Here is a 21502-nt window from a genome sequence, read left to right on the forward strand (position 1 = left end):
AGCATAAACATATATGCATAAAATAGAAATGCCCTATATAACTGTCCACAAAGCTATTTCTCTTTTCTGCCCCTAGAGGTAGCCATTGACCATGAATTGGTTTTACCATCCTTTTTCGCATGCTTTTAAACTTTCTCCATGTGAATGTGTTCTTAACAATATGCAAAATTACTGTGCATAATCTTTAATTCTCTCTTATAAAATTCTGCTTTTTTCTCTCAACCATATGTTGTTGAAAGTTACTCAAGTCGGTGTATGTAACTCAGAGGGTCAGGCAGAGTTTGGTTGTGAACACAGAAGCACTCCAGGTATTTTAAGCAGAAGGATGTTTAATGCGCAGAGACATCCATCACCACTGGAAGGCATGGGAGAGGAAGGATCAAGAAAGCTGCCAGTGACAATTTGACTTCATGCAATTCTCAAGGGTTCCTCAGAAGCCTCTGTGAATTTAAGACTCTAGGAGATAGCTGACAACAACCTCAAGCTTCTACTTGCTGGGTATGGCTGGTAAATTCACACCTCCCATCTGCCAATGCACAATGAGAACTATCTTCTCTCTCTCTCTCTCTCTCTCTCTCTCTCTCTCTCTCTCTCTCTCCTCTTTTGCTTACAAATTCATGCAAATGCCCCTCATTGGAAGACCAATCACCTAAAGCACATGGAAATGAGATGCTGGGAATATAGTTCCGGGCTTCCCCCCTATAATTCAAAGGTTACTATAGAGGGGTCCACAATGATACCAAGCTGACTTGAATTCAAGGCCACTCTAGCCATTCATTCCTATAGCTACAATGAACTGGTGTCACTGTGAAGAGTATGCCACAATTTATTCCCTCATCTGATGAAGGACATTTAGATTGCTACTACTAAATATACTGCAATGTCTTGCATGTATCTGTGCATAAAGACAAAATTAATTCCCTTATAGTCTTTATATCTTTTTTTTCTGTTTTCTCTTTTATTCATCTAAAATTTCCAGGACATGTTGAACAGAAGAATGACAGATATCCTAATGTGGTTACATCAGTTTTGATTATTGTTAAATTAAAGGGACTGCCTTTAATGTTTCACTCTAGGCATGACATTCACTGAGGTCTGTGGATGACACTTTTTATAGGATAGGGAAGCCTTCTTCTATTCCTAACTGCCAAAAAGAGTCCTTTTTCAAAAGGATGGCTGTGGATTTTTGTCAAATGAAGCTTCACCTCTTCACCTAGTGATGTGGTCATATTTCTCTCCTTTAATCTGTTAATGTTAATATTGCATTATAGATCCTCCTGTGTAAAGTCATCCTTGCATTTCCTGGAATATACACAATTTGATTGTTTTTAACCATTCACAATATATATCTCCACTAAAGAAACACAAGCTTAGGGAGATTCCTGAGTAATCCAAGTAGTATAAATTCAAACAGCAAACCTCCTGGAGGACAGACCCAAGATTATAAATCAATTAAGGAGGGAGATTTTCTCCCATGCACTTCTCAGGACCCAAATTAAGTAAACTCTCTGTATAAACAGACAGTTTTTTCTTTTTTTTTTTCTAACATACCCTTTCCTAGGATGCAGTCTTATAGGTTCTAGCTTTATGTGAGGGTCTCAGTGCCAAGCCCATCTGTCAGGTGCCCAAGCCTCATCTCCTACCCCTGGACGGCCAGTAAACATCTTCCTTAGCAGTATGCCCAGCAACCCACTGCAGCACCCACTTTTGAGCTTACCATTCTGGTTTTCAGCTCACTATTTCAGCTTTCAATTTTGGCCCCTAGCATTTACCTTACTTTCTTGTGAGCTCTGAAATGTGCCTGAGAGATATTTGTTCAATGTTGTACAAGATTCTAGGTGTTTTCTAGCAGAAGGACTTTTAAGTCATCTAGGTTGCTATTTGACGAGAAACAGACGTCTCTAAGGATTCCTTTTTAAAATTGAAAAATTTCAAAGACCACACACACCCACATATCATCATTATCACGACTACTTCATTATCAACACAGCTAAAAATTAATTAAAATGTGCTCCTGCTACTGGGTTAAGTGCTTTACACAGACTAATCCTTTAATTGCCATAGCCCTATAAAATATACACTCTAGTTATCAAAATCTTAAAATCCATTTGTTGAAGAAACAGATGCTATGCATTCAATAAAACTATAAAATAGTTTCATGTTATATAATCCCAACAGTACCTAATCTATTTTTTCACACTGTAACTTGTACTTATGCAAGATATACAACTTATTCCCCTACAGACTCTGCTAGGTAAGCATATGGATTTTGGATTCTCCTTATGATAAATACTTGGTCTTGTTTCCCCACTTGGTTCCCCAAGGTGGGTCTGAAAATCCCACATTGAGATTTGGTGTACCACATGAGACATAAAAGAAACCATGATCAGCTACCATATACCAGATACTGGTTTCCACAATGTTACCAATATCTCGTTTAAACAAGATAACAACCCAATAGTAATAGGGACTATTAATAATTTTACTAATGAGGATATATGAACAGATTAAATCATTTATACAAGGTCATGTAGTCAATATCACAGTCAAGATTCAACTCCAGGTCTAACACCAAACACTGGACTCTTAGGCCACACCAATGAATCACTTCTACCACACCTACCATACTCCAGTACAGCTAAGCAGGCTGTGCACTGCACAACTTTAGGACCTACCATTCAAACTGCTGTCATCACAGACTTATACTTTTATTTAGACAATTTCTTAGCAGATGGCAATGAATAATCTTGAGAAGAGGATACGTGTTTCTAATTTAAATAATAATAGCAATAGTTCACTAATGGTCTGAAGAAACCCACTTCATTTAGAGGCTTTAACTGCCAGAACATTTCTATCTCAAGCCAAAATCTAGCACTTATGACTTCCACTAGGATTCCTATTCCTGCCTCAAAGAATAAATAGAGAGAATGAGAGTCAGCCTCAGAGAATAAGGGCCATTCCACAAAGTCACTGATTCTCAAACTCTAGCATCCTTAAGAATCTACATAAGGAACTTTAAGAACTCCACATCCATAATTCTGGTTGAATGTGTCTGGAGTGAGAAGCAGGAAGCTGTATGCTTGGCGAGCACAAGAAGTGATCCCTAAAAAACCCTATCAAACAGCTATGAGGTCTCCTCCACCTGTTATGCAGGACAGTCTCTTTCCAATTTGAAATTTCTCAAATCCAAGAGCAATATAGAATAAAGAACTGAAACTTAGAAGATGCACATTCGTTTGAGAAAGTAAATTCAGAATGAACCCCTCCCCTTTTCTTCCTATACGTTCATAATGATAACTGGATTCGCACCTAATCCCTTAGGACTTTATGTACAAGTACGACAGAAATGTAGCTGAAACCACACTTTTTAAATGATCACTTGTTCTTATATTTCAAAGGGCTGCTACAAATAAAGATGACAGGAGCAGGTAGTATATTATTAAAGACACTTAAAGTTATGTATTTCTATGCATTAGAAAAATAAATATCCTGAAGACTTCTTTTTAATCAAGAGGCAATGCAGCACAGGGGTTAAATGCCGGGACTATGAGGGCAAAACATCTAAGTCAAATCTCCAACCCCTTACCGTGTGACTGAACAAGTTGGATGTGGTGAAAATGAACACCACGAGCACATGAATCTACTTGGGTGGATCTCAAAAAATACAATGCTGAGTAAAAAGCAAGCTGAACAGGAATACACACAGTATGACATTAATTACACAAATTTTAAAACAAGCAAACAATACTCCATACTGACTCAGAATGCACACATAGGTAATAAAAGTGGTAAAATGCCTGAAATTTACAATCAGATATAAGTAGATATTCCACAATGAGAAAAGGGGTTTTATGCTCCAATAATGGAATACATGGTACTTTATATTTCTTTGGAAAAACACATTGCTCATAAACTAATCAATTCCTCTGAGAAATTTCCCAGCAAAGAATTCTACTGTGTTCAATCCAAAGCCACTCAAGGTCCATGATCATAGTATCATTTTCTGATACACAACACCAGCATCACACAGGACAGAGTTTGCTAATGTTCCAGATTTTGCCAATAAATAAGGGAATCTAATGAATGTAGGTAGTGGGTATGGGAATAGGAATGATAGAAGAATGAATCAGACATTATTACCCTATGTGCATATATGATCACACGACCTCTGTAATCCTACATCGTCTACAACCTGAAGAATGAGAAGTTATACTCCATTTATGTATGTTGTGTCCAAATGCACTTACTGTCATGTATAAATAATTAGAACAAGTAAAAAATAAGTGAATATAGATGTAGATATATATCAGTCCCCAGAACCCCATTCAGATCTGCAGGACAACACAATGCATGATGTACAGAAGTAATTCAAATATTGTAAGAAAAGAATAATAAAGAAGAGGAATAGCTACTCATCCCCCACTCCTTTCTCCTCTTAAGTAATTGCTTACTGAGAACTTCCCAAGGGCCACAGCTAATCTAAGTGCACTGTGATCAGGAAATAACTCATTCTATCTGTCAAAGGCATTTGCTGAGTAGGCCATCCCCTCTCTATAAATCTATGAATCACAACACATTCAACTATAAATCTTTTTAAGATGTTTAACTAGCTTATTTTTTTAAATGATTGGATTTTTTCTAGAGTAAAAGCAAAAGGTAGAAAAATGTTCCTGTAATGCATACAGAAACCATAAATTCTCAAGTTTTAAACATTTAAAATTACTTCTACAACAAACTACTGTGATTTAGTTTTATTTGAAAATAAAAAGTCATGTTCTTAACTATATTCTCTACAATGTGTTGTAATACCTTTAATATTGGAAGAACTTCCGGGATTCCTTTTGGAGTCCCAGGGAATATCTTAATCTCTGTTTTTAAAGGTACGTCTGGGAAAAAAGAAAAGAAAGAATAAAAACAAGGAAAAGAGAGAGGAGAGAGTAATAGAGGAGAAGAAGAAACAAAGGGGAAGAAGGAAGGATCAGAGAAGAGAAAAGGGGACATATAGCAAGAAATCATAATCATAATAAATTCTATTAATTGCTTATCTTTTTAATTATAATGATCTTAGAAATGATTCAATACTTTAGAATATGACAGAATACTAAATTGCTCCTCTTGTGTGATTACATTTTTTTCTGTATATGAAGCCAGCTAAAAGTGTCTGGCAGAGCCAGGTGCAATGGTGCCCCTGTAATCCCAGCACTTGGGGCGGTGGGGACATTTAAGGCAGGGATGACTTAAATCCATGAATTCGAGGCCAGCCTGGGCAACCCAGTGAGTTCTCATCTCAAAAAGAAAAAAAAAATCTCATTGCAATACAATAAGCCAAATAAGAATCTTGTTTATCAACAAAACAATATCATGGTAGACATTGGTCTTCTTAAACCTACTATAAAGTCTACTTTAAAATACTCAGAACAGAATACTATAGAAGCCATATAAATTTAGACAAATATCAGAGAAGACTAGTTTGAATTAGAGGGATATGAATCATAAATATTTATATGACAATGTTAATTTTATAATTTTAAAATGTATTTAATAATTCAAACTAAACAATGTATTACTTAAAAATCTAATAGATGTCTTAAAGCAGACTATCGTAAGTAATATAGAAGAATGGCTTGTACTCTAAGTTCAATGTGCCAATAAGATGATGAGAATAACATTCTTAGAAAAGTTATAAGAATTTATATATCTAGCTCTCATTACATCAATATATTAATTCCCAAATTTTTAAAAAGGATTTCATGCTCCAAAATCTACTAGTTCTTTAGAGGTGAAACATTGTAACAAAGAATTAATACCTGAGATTATATTTTGCCCATTTAAAACTAACAGAATAAAATAATAGTCTTCTAAAAGTAACTAGTAAACAAAACAATACAATTAAGTAAGAAATGGGTTTTTTAAGTATTTTTTAGTATTTCAGTTTTATCTCAGATTATAAACATCAATGAAGCACAATACTGACATGCCTAGTTTCCCCTAACACAAGTTATCCTGTGCTCTAATTTATGCTTGTCTATTTATATTTAAATGTGTATAAGTTAATAATCCCATCTTTCATTCAGTATTTTACCTGGATATTTTTTAAATTTTCTTCTTGGGCTTCCTAAAAACTCTAATATTTCACTTAATCGTAACGTGACCTCTGCCACCACTGCAATGTCAATGTCTTCCAATTTATAGTTGTGAATCACTTCATTTATCTGCCACAGAAGATAAAACCACTAAAAAGAGAAAATACAGAGCAAAACTTATTAAAATAGATTACATAGTAGAATTAGACATTTTTCAAAACTTAGTTCTTCTTTAAAATCACCATGTTCTAAGTATAAAGAAACATTATACAGGCCTCCTTATTAATACTTCCTAATTATAATTATATAGGGATACTAAAACATATTATCTAATAATAAACCCATATAAATTGATAAAGAAGATTCACATACATATAGCTCTAATGGCAAATTTATGATCTGTTATTTTTATACATCACAAAATGTTATCTATATCCTCAAAATTCTTATTCTCCCTTTAAAGCAAAATTTGATCAAGATCAAAGTCCTTCAAATTAGTGGGGGATAAGCAGGTGTTTCAGGTTCCACTCTTGATGCCTTAGAAATCAACTTTCACGCCTATATCCCCAGCTGAGCATATAAAACCAACCATCACACTTTGGAACCTAAAATGATAAAGCAACATTTATGCACCCACATCATTACTTGAAAGAGCACATAATTTAAAAAAAGAAAAAACACACCTACGTATCTTAATGTAGCTAATCTTAGGAGACTCAGAATCACTAGAGCTAAAATATTTATTACCAGAATATCTTCTCTTAAATTTCCAGTTTATAATATTCAAATGTTCAACCCTGTTCTTACCACAAAATAAACAGCTCTATTAAACAGTCCAAAAATATGATTGCAGGAAGAAAACATGAAACTACTTACTTATTTGTATTTTCTATTATTCATCTTCTTAATAATTTGTCCAATCTCCTGAGACCTTAGACATACTATATTTATTCCTTCCTTTAAAACTGAAATACTAGCCCACTCCCCAAAACAATACCAGGGCAGAGGTTTAGGAACACACATTAAAGGAAAGGCTCCTTCATCACTACAAAGAATATCTTTCTAACACATCCATCTGCAAATGATTATAGTTATTAGGGGCATAAATAGGGAAATTCTAGATTTGAAATATATATATTGCAACTTGAATTAACAATAACAAAAAAAACATCTGAAGGGAAACAAAAAAGAAATACCTTATTACTGTGGATTTTCTGGGTGAATTTTGTATAGTCGTTTCTGGACATACTGATCTTCTGAATTCCTAATTTACATTTCTGCCATAGGAACATTATCATGTCCACAACGATTTCTTTATCAGGCTGAACATCCTGAAAACAAAAGTGATGAAGTAAATGAACAAGGATGATAAGCTGTATGTATAAAAAATTACAGTGTGCCAGCTGACACTCCTCAAGCTTTATCTATATACTGACCCATTTAACCTCATACCAACCCAATAAGCTGAGTGCCGTTACTATCTACCTCACAAATGAGCAAACTGAAACACAGGAGATGAAATTGCCAGAAATAATAAGCAGACCAAAGGATCCTCACTCTTAACCAAGGCTTATTCTGTCTCTCTAAAAAAGTCCCAAACACTTTAGGCAAGTATGAAAATCAATAAGTTCCATCCAATTTTGAAACTTTTCTCTTTTTCAGAATCTTGTATTCAGATAATAAAGGATGGGGGAGGGGGATAGTAATTTGAGAGGGAAAGGGGTTGGGTAAAGGATATAGTAGACAAGGTATGGGAGAACTTCATACCAGGTATGAAGTTCAAGAGCGATCCAGAACTAATATGCTTCTTGGCAAATCAAAGTTACTAAATTCTTTTCAAAAGAAAACCAAAGTTGCTCAGTATATGAAGTTCATGATTTAAAACTACCAAACTCTGAGCTCTTTTGAGGCAGCTTTAGGATTTAATTTGATATATATCACACTGCAGTACAATGCTTGGGAACATAAGAGTTAGAACATCAATAAATGTTTACTGAATTTAATTGAGCTGAACTAAGACATAATTATTTTAAAATGGACAGATGAAAGTCCCTTACCCTTTCAAACCTTGATTGTTATTTTTTGTTAAGTTCTCCCACTATACATTTGGCTGAAAATTACATTTTCAGCCAAATGCTTTCCTTTCAAAAATTAAGTACTTGTCACATGTTATAACACATTCTAATAAACCCAGAAGAAATGGGAAATACTTTAGCAGCAGAACTTCTTATATCCCTTACTCAGTTTCACTTCCCTGGGCAAAAGCTTAGTATAATGCTCGGTAATGGTGGGTCTCAAATGTAATTGTATATCAAACCAAACTTTCAAACAAAATTCCATCAGAATCTCAATATTATATACAGAATTAGTAAAAACAGGTTAGGGTGCTGCTGCTCAAATTTGGGCTTCTGAGGAACTTCAGAGAAGCCCTGGAGACCCCTGGAATTCAGATGGAAAACTAGTTGTACTAGTTGTACATGAGCATTCATAGCCATGTATAGACCATTTCTAAATGCAGACCATCATGCGAAAACAACTCCTAGCAATCACCAGGCTTTCATCACAATAAGCCCCTTCTCACCAAGCATATTAGCTCTCCCTTTAATTTAACCACTGCCCCATTTCTTTCATCATTAGAAACACAGCTGGCCTTGGGATTTCCCAACAAGACACAGAGTAACACCCAAAATCTGCATTTTCAATAATAAAAAGAAACTTAAAGTTACAAATCATGATCTAACTCAAGAATTAAATAATACATAACTTTAGGTACAAATCCTATGATATTTTAAACCTGGTCTTAAGTTAGGCATAATCTTGTTCCACATTATTAAGTTATTCAAAAGAGATAATTCACCTGGGGAGAGTTACAGACACAGACATACAGGACAGCTGCCAAATGAAAAATATCTTCTGAATATCCATAATTCCTCACATAAGAATCTGCATTCAAAAAGTCAAAGAAAACAAAAAGTCAATCATAAAACTTCAAATGCCAAAGACAGAGAAACACAGAAATCCTTCAAAAAAAATGACCCAAATGATATCTGGGCAAACACCATGTCAATAATTTAAATGCTTTTATATCAAAATGAATCGAAGCAGATCTAACCCAATTCAAATAACTATTACTAGTATTAAACCACTATATGTAAGTCAACTATATGTTACACTATATGTAAGTCCAAAGAGAAATTGAAGAGGCTTACAATATTAAAGTACATGTAAAATGGGCAGCTGAAAGAAAAATGATAAGAATATCTATTCAGAAACCACTAGAAGAAAAAGTGCCTCATGACTTGATCCAAATGATTTACTGCAACTGAGCAGCAATGCAATGCCTTAAGAGCAAGGGAAAATATGAACAATGAAATTAAGTAATTCTCATTGGTCTAAAAATTAGATCAGGTTTTCAATTACATTAACAATAACTTTTAAGTTATTTAAGTTCTACAATGGAAAGTGCTACAAGCCGGAGAGAGGGGAGACCAGACTTGCCCTTACTAAAGTGAACCAGTTCCTTTGCCCTTTGATGCAAAGTCCTGCTGGCCTCTCACTGCAGCAAGTCAGCAGCTAAGAAGAACCTCGTTCACCTCATCAAAACTGTCACCAGAATGGCATCACCTGGTACCCACCTATTTCTCTGATCTTGCCACCTATCTACTCCCAAACTCCACCACTTCCACCAGTGCCCTCCAAACACATATGCCCACTGGCCATTCCTTCCATGGCTAAGTACACCCTTCCCTCAGGGGCTTTGGACCTCCTGTTCCCTCTGCCTTGAACATTCTTTCTCTCAATTCACCTAGAAAGAGCATCTTTTATCCAATAAAACTAAATTTTTCAAAAAGGTAAATAATGACTCACCATGTGAAACTACATGCTTTAAATAAATTTGAGCTGACTCTCCTTCTTTATAACTGTCCAAAGGAAGTATCAAACCTTTGTTTTTCTTTAGGTTGATTAGTGGTTCAATTGCAATCAGAAGAGTTAAATCCTTCTCTGCTTTCTTTGACTGTGGATCATCCTGCCTCTTAGAGAAGTACATCCCACAAGTTAAACAATAATCCAATGTCATTTTAACAAAACAAAAACAAATGAATGGTTTTGCATATATTACCTGGAGAAAATAAATAAGCTGCATAGCTAAAGATTCAAATAAACCCCATTCTTCATAAGTAAATGCTAATTTTATAAACTTTACAGCAGCATCCAGAGAAATAACATTTGTTCTTTCTATCATAAGCTCCGTAAGAGGTGTGTTGTGAAAACCAATCGTTCCACTTGGACCAATACTTGAAACTAGAAAAGGAAAGATATAGGTTTGAAAAAAGCATCCTTGCAAAGAAATGTTGGCTAAACATTAGCTATCAGACACTGCCAAGCGCTAGGAAACAATGTAAAGGAAAGGACACAATCCCTACCTTCACTGAGTTACACTCAAGAGGGCAAACAAGAAATCTAAGTGGGCAAAAACAGGCTGCTGCAGGGACAAACAGGAAGAGCAACCAACACAGGCTCGGCCAGGGAAATCTACCCAGAAGATGCATGGAGAGACAAACAGAATTAACAACAGTGGACTCGCCAAGTGGGCAGCTAAGTGTGGACTGGAAACTCGAGAAAGAGATCTTTAATTGGGATATATAACTTGTAGAGTCACAATTACACATTCAACATAAATGGCAGGATCCACTGTAGGCATTGAATAGCTGCAGAAGAAACGTCAAAATTTAAGAGAAGAGCAGAGGGAGAAATGGCACAAAGGGAAGTGGTTAGTGGGAAAAGAACACTATAACAAAACTACCAAGAGTGAAGAGGAAAAGCGACCCTCGAATAAGCAATGAGGTTGTCCAGGACATTCTCTGTGGAGTGTTAGGGACAGAAGTTTTCTGATACATAAATTTCAAGAAAAGAATTTAGAACAGTGAAAATAGCCAATTCCTTTAATAAATCTAACTGTACCAAGGAGAAAACATATAGTAAGGAAGCTTGAATGAGGAAGTGAGATAAAGTGATTGCCTGGAAGGAAATAACTGCCAGACAGAGAGGAAGAGGAGGAGGAACCGCCCTTCCTTGGAAAGGAAGATGCAGAGCGGGTAATCATTAGGGTTTGAGTCAAGGAAATTCTCACCAAGAACTTGATTTTTTTTTTTAAGAGATAAGCCCTAAACTGGCACCAGAGGCTCTCTGCCTTCAGATGAGAGCATAGGCACACCACACACACACACACACACACACACACACACACCCCACACACACATACAACCACACAGAGGCACATGTCATACCACAGATGCACCACACATAAACACAATCTCCACCAACACCACACATGCAATTATATATATACACTCATGCCACACCACACACACACAATGCACAATGTATACACGCCACATACAAATGACAGAATACATACACACCACTCACATACAACCACACTCAGAATTATGCCATATCACACAAAACACATACACAAACCATGCTTTACACACATGCCACATCACACACAGCACACACAACACACATACGCATGACACAGTCCACACACATGCATGCCAAATACACTACACACACCAACACAACACATTCTGCACACATACCACACACATATCTGCACACCCCACACCAACACACACATACACACCATGCCACATACACATATTCATACTACACACCACATACAAACCATACCAACACATCATCACACACACCTACATTACACACACCACACCAGACATACACACACACACACCACATGTATGCCACAGGCATGCCAACACCACGAACACATGTACTGCATACACATATACACCATATGTATATACCACATAATACAACACACACTATATGTACATATCACACACATCACACACAATACACATCACAAATCACACACATGCCTCATACCACACTACACACATGTTCACCACATGCACATGCCACAGACATCCATACCACACACAATACACACATACATACTACACACACCAACAAACCTAACATACCACACACACATCACACACACAAATGGCACACACCACAAACACCTACTCTCAACACACATACACTCACATGCACAACAAACACACCACCACATACTTCACATGCAAACATACTACATACACATGCCACACACACCACACATCAACACCCCATATACACACACCACAGACTACACCAACACACATGACACACACAAATGCACACCATATACACAGTAATGAAATTTGTAGACACCTGGTAAAATTGATGAAATAAGGGAGAAAGCAAACAGACCAAGATCAGGAATGAAAAAGAGGACACCACTGCAGAGCTACAGAAATCAGGATCATAATGAGGTATTATGACTCTGACAAAAATTGTAAAATACTGGTTAAAATATAAAATTTTCAAGGGATAAATGGTATAAGATACCATTTATCAAACTGGTAAAAGATTTAGAAAAAGAATGAAAATGAAAGCTGAATAATTTCATATTTATAAAAGAAATTGAATCCATAGTTAAAAACTTCCACAAAGGAAATTCCAAGTCCAGATGATTTTACCAGTAAATTCAACCAAACATTTGAGAAGAAATAACATCAATCTAGCACAAACTCTTCCACACAATAAAGGAAGAGAGCACAGTTCTCAACTCACTTTATGAGACCAACATGTTCTTGAGGGCCAAAACTAAAAATAACCTCATAAGAAATGAAAATCTCTCTCTTGAACAAAGAAGCAAAAATGAAGTAAACACTAGCAAACAAATCAAGCAATATATAAAAAAGTCAAATCCTCACTTAGAAATTAGATCTATTCCAAAAATACAAGGTAGCTAAAAATTAGACATTCAATGCAATTCACCATATTAATAGAAATAAAAGAGAAAGCCCTTTGGTCAACACAGTGAATCTTGATAAATACAGAAAAGACTTTTGATAAAATTCAACAAATATTCAAATAAAATAAAAATCAAATAATAAAAGACACTTGGAAAACCACAAATAAAAGAAACTTCTTTGATCTGAAAAGGCTCTCTATAAAAATTCTTTAGCAAATATCTTTACATCTTCTTTTTTCAGTGCTGGGGATTAAACCCAGGGCTTTACGCATGCTAGGCATGTGCTCTACCACTAAGTTACACCTCAAGTCCCAAGCAAATATTTTAACTAATGGTCAAATGCTGGAAATGTTCCATCTAAGATCAAAATTGAGACAAGGATGACTGAAGACACCACATCTTTCCCATGTGTTCACTGAAGATCCTAACCAGTGCAGGAGTCAAGACATGAAAGAAAAAAGAAGTTAAAAGATTAAAAATTGGAACTAAGGATATAATTTTATTATTGGAATTATCAATTGATTAAAGCAAGGTTGCTGAATTCAAGGTCAATATATAAAATGCATAAATTCTTTATCAGTTTCTCATAACTATCATGTTAAAATTTTTGTTAATCATGGCTACCATAAAATAGTATCTTAATATCTTATTTACTTATTAAAAGTTCTTTCCCAGCTATAAATAGTTCTGAGACAACATCACGAAGTTCCACTTCATCAGATACAACAGGACCAGTTTGTAGTATTCGCCTGTTTGGATCAGAAAGAGCCTCCAAGACAGCCAGAAAGCGGGATGCGGAGCTATCAAACATTTCATCTAACAGCCGGTCTGTGATGGTACGTGGCCACGGCAACTGGAATTAAAAAAATATACAGTCCATTGTACAAGGCAAACAAAATAATGTTCATTTATCTAACACTGAAAGACAGAGGTAGTTTAACAGTGCAATGGCTGCTTCTAGGGTTTCCATTTTTTGAGATGTCACTCAACTCCATTTAAGTTTATGTCATGCTGCTATTACATCAAGACTTTGCCATTTGTTTCTATGTTTGTGTTTCCAAGGTTGTTTATTTTGGTCTTTTTAATAAGGCAGCCTCATCTCCATACACCTTGTGGTACCTTAATTACAGCCTTAAGGGACCAATACAAAAATTTCGGTGGCCTATCACTTGGGTGCTTTTCTTAGATTCAAGACCAAATCTCCAGACATGCCATAGATCTGGGTAGGGCACTGTTTCTAAGCACTGCAGGAAATTCTAATGTAGAATGTCTCAAACTCAAATATTTTGTTTTTAAAGAGAGAGAGAGAGAGAATTTTTTAATATTTATTTTTTAGTTTTCGGCGGACACAACATCTTTGTTGGTATGTGGTGCTGAGGATCCAACCCGGGCCGCACGCATGCCAGGCGAGCGCGCTACCGCTTGAGCCACATCCCCAGCCCCTCAATCTCAAATTTGAAACAATGATTTACATAATAAGTAACTAGACTTGTGGTAGTTAACTTAAGGAAGAGCTGATCAGCTGTGTTCTCATAAGCTAGTGACTAGGCCTGAGTTCCCAGCCGCTCTGCTCTGTACTGCCTTGGAATGGCTTCACTGCCTGCAGATGGCCCACCTCCACACTTTATTTTATCTGACAAATGGCCTGTTCTCTGCATTTAGGTTGCCTGGAAGTTAAGACCAGTAGCTCTAGTTGGCATTTCTAGAATCCATATTCAGGTAAAATACCAACCATATTTTTCATAATTCTCTTGGGGGGGGTGTTTGTTGTTTGTTTATTTTGTTTTTGTTTTTTCCTCTTCTTGAGGCTTTGGACTATTTCCCCCCAAACATCAGCTTCCCAGCTTCAGCTTCTCTAAAAACTCAATAAAACTTGACCTCCATGCTTTGCCCTTTCTTTCCTTATAAACAAAGGAAAGGGCTTCTTCTAAGATTTGTATTGTAGATTAAAGCAGAGCTTTCAAGTATATATATTCAAAAAGCACAATGAACTTTCTAATAATTAGAAGTATTCAAATGAAACCAGTTTTTCACCAGTTGGTGAAAAGAATAAATTTGTTCACAAAAATATAATAGAAAATAAGCAAAAATAGGAATAGAACATTTATCAGAACTATAGACAAAAACTAAGTAAAATATTTTAAAATATAAATATTTATAATATCTATAAAAATGTAAATATAAAATATAAAGCTGAAGCAATAAAAATAATGGATTGTCAAGTATGACAAATGAAATATGAATTTCTATAAAAATAATAAGTTAATGAGTCCATTCAAATATATCTTAGAGTAAAATATCTAGTAGATCAATAGATTGAAAGAAATCATTAAAAAGGAGATAAAAAGAGTAAACACATTTGTAATCGAAAGGATCAAAGAAATAAGGTTAAAATGACAAGGCATTCAATTGTATAACTGAATTATCCAAACACATTTAAATTTGCTAACTGATTTAATAAAAAAAAGTTCCAACAAGTAATATCAAAATAATAATACCTTGCAACAAAATTGGTACATGCAAGTTACCACTTTGAAAATAAGAGTACCCATATTGGAAACACTTTGGCACTATATGCCAAGAGAAATAAAAATATTTGTATGCCTTGATTCAGAAATTCTACATTTTTAATTTTATCCATAAGAAATAAAAGAAAGAAAAAATAGCATTCCTGAAGATGTGAGTTACATCAATATTTATAATAATAAAAATTGGAAATAACTAAAGTAATAGCAGTAAAAAATAGACAATTTGGGTTACAATCTACTGCTTAGGATATATTATACAACCTTTCAAAATGTTAGAATGGATGAGAGTCTAAATGACACAACCCACATAGTCCATTCCACCTCTAAATGCTGTGGTCTCCATGAATCTACTCCATGAGATATACTATGCTAACTCTCCAACATACTACACCTCCCCCACTTGAAATCCACTTCTTGTCCCCAACTAACTTTGCTTACTTTGGCCTCAAAACTATGATCATGCTCTGCTTCTTTACTCAGAATGTTCTCTTCTCCTTTTCCAAGACCATTCAAAAAGCCAAGACTGTGACTTAGTCTTTTCAGTATTGCACTATACTTAAAAACACAGGTATTCAACACATGATGGTTGAATGCATGAGTGAATAATAAATAAACAAGCATAATAGCTAATATTTACTGAAGACCTACTGTGTGCAGGAATAATTTTATGTATAAGTCATTTAATCCCCACCACCATTATTTTCTTCTTAAAACTTGTCACAAGATATAATTTTGTTTATGTATTATATAGTTTCTCCACTAAAATGTAATCTCACCTATCTTGCTCACATAGCAGATATTTTTAAATTTTTTATTGAATGAATCACTAAATGTTTCATCTTTAGGAGTCTGAATTAGTAGTTCTTCAAAAAAATATTTTGAAAGTCAAAATAATTTATTGTGAGAAAAGAAATGAATTACAAACAGAAGTATTCTCAAAAATAGATGTAAGGTATATTGAAATTTCTTTATTTTTGTGGAAACATAATAAAATAATTTCATACTTATAAAAGTAGGACATTCTGCAATACATGTCAAGGTAATATGACATTATTTTTAAAAGGGCTAATCTCTGTTAGCTAATCTCTGTCAAAACTACCCACTAAACAATTATAATTGTTTTCTAAAAAAAAACATAGCACCAGAATTTCTCATAGCACAATCATCTTGAAGGAAACCAGGAATAAATGAGCCTTTAATGTAATTTAAATGGAATTTTATACATTTTTCTTTGAAAGTTTATTTTATTTTACTATCAGGATGACTGTAAGTCCTAATGTGCTAAGTCATGACAATCTTGATGACAATATTGAATTTTGGTTTGCTGAGAGGAAAAAAAATGCTGATAAGGAAAAAAAAATACGCCCTACCCTCTCACAAAAACAACAGCATTATTATTTAACAATACCAGCAGTTCATTCAAGGCAACTATGATTTGTTAAGTTATCACTGTCACCAGTTACATACCATTGATCAGTATGGGACAGGATTTTAAAGGAATATATGATATGTACTTCTAGGCTGGGTATTCAATATAGAAACACTAAAATCACATTCAAACAGTACCATGTTCAAATATCGGTACTTAATTATCTTGATTTCTTTAAAAGAATAAAAAGAATATTTTCTAAATGTCATAAGAAAAACTGAGGAGAAACAGCCCAGTTCTTGGAGCAGTGAGACAATACTGGACTGAGACACAGATTTTCATTGTAGTTCTTTCTGCCAGCAGTTAGCGTGTAAGGTTGAGCCAGTAATTTAATTATTCCAAGCTTCATTTTAATCATCCATAGCAGAAAAGAGCTGAATTAGGTGATTTCCCAAGTCCCCTCCAGGTTCTGAGACTCAGTAACTCTTCTCTTGAAAACTACTCATCTTCTTCCCCCTCACTTTCATTTTCAGTCCCAGAAGAGAGTTGATGGCCATATAGGACAGTAAGGGACAACTTCCAAGAGATACCAAACTGGACCTTGAATCATATGGAGCTCAGAAAGGCAAAGGGGGGCGGGGACCCCCACAAGGCATAACTTCATCTCACTCCCTCCCCTGTGACAGTCCCTAGTGCTATTTGCCAAAGATACACATTTTGGGTAGGGGCTGTGTGACTAGTTGTGACATGAAAGAAAAGGCTCAAGTCACTTCCATGCAGAGCATCATGACCCAGGCAGGATCTTCCAGAGCTCCCTTCCAGATCAATAATTTTCTAAATGAGTGCTGCTGCTCAGCCTGGCCCTGAGCAGCTGCCAGAAGTTCAGAGCCCTGATAACTCTACCAGTATCAGGCTCCAGGGGGAAATCACCTGTTTTAAGCCACCTAAGGTGTGAGGCCTGTTTTCTGCTGCAGTATAACCTAGTTCCTGAACGCTCCCAAAGGAAAACCCGAAAGCGATTAGAATGGGTGCCTCTTCCTTCTGTCTTCAAAGCACACTAAACCAACACTAAGCAGTCAAAGCAAGGGCCCATGCAGACCAAGTCAGAAGCCTGCTCATTTGCAAGACCCTGTTCATTCACACCTTTCCCAGGCTCTCTCTTACCCTCTCATCTTAACATTGCAAAACCAGGATTGTGCTAAGGAATGAAAAACATTTTAGAGAAAGGAAGACAGTGAAGCCATATCTAAGGTGGGAAAACATTCTTCTCACTATTTGCCTATTGGTGCAGAGAATCTAGGGCAGGATTTAATCACTGATGACTATTAGAAAATACAGAATAATAATACAAATGCACTGCAAAAAGAGTCTTAAATAGAGAAGAATTTTTAGACTTACACTTTGAGCTTCCTTTAGATTAAGTCTTATCTTTGGTCTAAAGATAGTTTTGACTTTTCTTCTAGATTCAAATACTCCTCTTTTGAAGATCATCACCGCCATCTGCCTCCAACAGAAGAATATATGAAGTAATCATGGGACACATTTCTTCACGACTAATATTAAGTACCTAATCAACTGTGAAGTGCAGTAAATTTCTTTTATTTCATGAAATTTTTATACCTTTATTGTAGCCTCTCTAAAATATCTTTTGGATTCATCCTGTGATTGTGAAGAACTCATTAATTCCAGTTGCCTTAACTCATCAATTTTAGCTAATCCACGCCGAGCAAATGCCTGTGCGCAATGAAAATAAATTCAGTCCATAATAAGTTAGAACACAGTGATTAAAAATGTATGAAGATAATATGTTTTGTCATCCTAGACACTTGATTTAATCTGTGAATTAAACTGCAGGCTGCTGCTGACTCCTGGTAATACAGTAGCTATCCAGTCTATCATTTTCTTTAAGTACCACTAAACTCTACAGGTCTAAACTTATAAACTGTCACACAGGCTAAATTTATAAATCATGAAGTTCAAAAAAAGCTAAAATAAAGGTAAGATAGTACCTTCAGATTGTCATTTCCTTGGCATTACTTACACACACACACACACACACACACACACACACACAAAACCATCCTCAGGTTCTCTTCTCAAATCCTAACCTTCCTATTATAACATACTGTATAATCTATTCAATCGTTCACACTGTCCACTATATTGTGAGGTCCTTAAAGGTCTCATTCATTTTGCACCCCAATACCCAGGATACAGGGAGTACTGAATAAATATCTGAGGAAGGGAAGGTGGGAAGAAAGTAGTCTTATCTAATCATGTCACCAATTTATAATTCTCTAGAGAGAATAACAAGAGTTTAAAAGAGATGTTAGAGTTCAATAATAAGCATTCATGCCAATTATTTTAACATTTCTTTGCAATATTTTATTCATAATTTATGATTTTTAATGAAGATGCTTCCAGACCAACTGCATATTTACATGCATGGAGGGTTAAATTCTTCAATTAGCAAGAATCCCAGCAGCCATCAAATGATCAAAACTCCACAAATGTTTCATTCCCTGATAATGTTAATATCTATAGAACAAAATGTGCCACCCCTGGTATACTAAAGATAACTATCCATGTATGGTGAATAGTTTCTAGAATGTATCCTGGGCTATAAAAGTTCCCCATGAGGGTTGAATTAGTCTATTCTTCTGCCCTGAGGCCACTGCCTTCCAACACTTCAGAATTAGTCCAGGTGGGAAAAACTAATGTAAAGAAACCTTCAGTTAAGCCAGATGATTTATTTGTGGTTGTGAACAGAATACAAGCAGGTATTTGTGCAGCTCTGAGGGCTGTGTCCTGCATAAGACTTCCAGACCAAGCTATTGAATAAGGACTGAGAGCTCCCGCGTACACTCTTGGCCCAGAGGCAGGGGTGCCTGTTTCCAGTTTTCACCAAGATCTGGCCCAGTAACCAACTCAATACCAAATACTATAGAAAAATTGACCTCCCTCCCCCCATGGTGCTGGGGATGGAACTCACAGCCTCAAGAGTGCTAAGCATGCACTCCACCACTGAGCTACACCCCCTTTTTACTGTACACAGAGATACTGCAGGAGCCAATGGAAGCCCCTGCTGAGGTAAGCTGCATTTCAAGTACAAAGAAAAAAAAAAAACAGAATGTAATAACAGCGGCTGGAAGCAGAGGAGACGCAATGTAAAACAGGTGGTACCGAATACAAAGCTAAACAGGAAAGGACTTACATGTGTGAACAAAAGGAGGAAAGAAAGATACTAGAAATTATTTTCAGAAGACAGGTGAAGAGGGTGGAAGTTAATTGAGCATAAAGGAAAGAGCAGAAAGTACAGCAGGAAATCAACAGCATGGAACGGCCACGCAGACTGCTTCAAATAAAGGCTGGAACTGATGCCCTGGCTTCATTTCAATTCTTTGGTTGTTTTTGTCTTGTTTTGTTTTCTTGAGGGCATCCCAAAGAAGAAAATGCCAAATAAGCTGTATTTCAAATGTCAGAACCACCAGAATTTAAGTCACCTACCTCCCCATGGACACCCCCTTGGCAGTCATAGTAGCACTGGCAGACAGCGGTGTAAAGGGTGGCTCTCCATGTCAAGTACCTGACCGACAGGAGCGAGACCGAGGACTCCATACACATGCTGGCCCACAGCAGGTATTCCAAGGCCTGGGAAACAAAGGGCACAATTGAATTTATGGCCATTTTAATGATGATTCTGCTGAATATCACCAAATTCTAAGTGGTGAGCAGAAGGTGCTGACGACTTAAACCAAAAAATACCATTAACAGTGAGTCAAGAGAAAACCAATATTAAAGAATAATTCAGAGAACTCAGGATCTCAAGGTAGCCATTTTGGAACATGTTTCTTAGCTCCTAAACTCAACCTGTGAGTCCAGCTCATTTTTCTTAAAATGTATCAAGAGCCAACATTAGTCCAGGAGTTCCCTCCAAGGATACAATTGTTATTGGCTGGCCTGGAACCAGGATCTTATTCTAGTATAGGAAGATAAAGAAAATAGGAAAGGCTGGGATTCAGCGATGCTTAGGAGAAACAAAAATTAAGATCAAGGGGCTGGGGATGTGGCTCAAGCTGTAGCGCGCTCGCCTGGCATGCGTGCGGCCCGGGTTCGATCCTCAGCACCACATACAAACAAAGATGTTGTGTCCGCCGAGAACTAAAACAAATAAATAAATAAATATTTAAAAAAAAAAATTAAGATCAAATAAATCTGGGTTCCAGTCCCAATTTTACCTCTCCTGATCACAACACAGCAGAGCTATTATGGAGAAAGAGATGAATACGTACTAGTATGGTATTTGGCATGTTGCAAGCATTCTGCTTATTACCAACATAATTATTTCAAAGGTACAATTTGAAACATAATCGTGGGAGAAGGATCACAAGGCTACTGCTCTGTCCATAGGAACATACATAACAGCTTCTGATGCTCTTCTAGCTGAATGGCTTTTCCCTACAAATCCACTGGTTAATTCTTCCTTGACAAATTCTTCCCACAAACGCTTGATAGGCAAACACTATGACTGTGATCTTTACCCTTTCTTCAAAAAGATTCCAAAAGCTCAAAGGTTTACTGGATTACATTGTTTTTCACTTGATTTAATATAAGAAAGGAAATGTGGTTTCTGCTCCACATATTATTATAAGAAATATTACTGGGGTAAAAATAAGAATCTGTTGAGTTAAATGTG

General features: G+C 36.0%; 1 protein-coding gene across 3 annotated transcripts in view; it reads right to left on the minus strand.

The window, feature by feature from the left end:
- The window catches only part of Cfap54 (cilia and flagella associated protein 54), a 293504-nt gene that overhangs the window by 251755 nt on the left and 20247 nt on the right, over positions 1–21502 (minus strand). For all 3 annotated transcript variants that reach the window (XR_007347741.1, XM_048803590.1, XM_048803601.1), the window contains 10 exons: positions 20314–20457; positions 18427–18540; positions 18205–18306; positions 13564–13762; positions 10204–10385; positions 9951–10116; positions 8941–9026; positions 7280–7414; positions 6083–6233; positions 4810–4886 (listed from right to left, as the gene is read on the minus strand). Coding sequence is in view for 2 of the 3 variants with exons in the window: in XM_048803590.1 (XP_048659547.1) it covers positions 4810–4886; positions 6083–6233; positions 7280–7414; positions 8941–9026; positions 9951–10116; positions 10204–10385; positions 13564–13762; positions 18205–18306; positions 18427–18540; positions 20314–20457 (1356 nt within the window). In the remaining variant the exon portion in view is untranslated. The remainder of the gene's footprint in view (positions 1–4809; positions 4887–6082; positions 6234–7279; positions 7415–8940; positions 9027–9950; positions 10117–10203; positions 10386–13563; positions 13763–18204; positions 18307–18426; positions 18541–20313; positions 20458–21502) is intronic.

This window comes from Marmota marmota, unplaced genomic scaffold (assembly GCF_001458135.2).
Source record: "Marmota marmota marmota unplaced genomic scaffold, marMar, whole genome shotgun sequence".
NCBI lineage: Eukaryota > Metazoa > Chordata > Mammalia > Rodentia > Sciuridae > Marmota > Marmota marmota.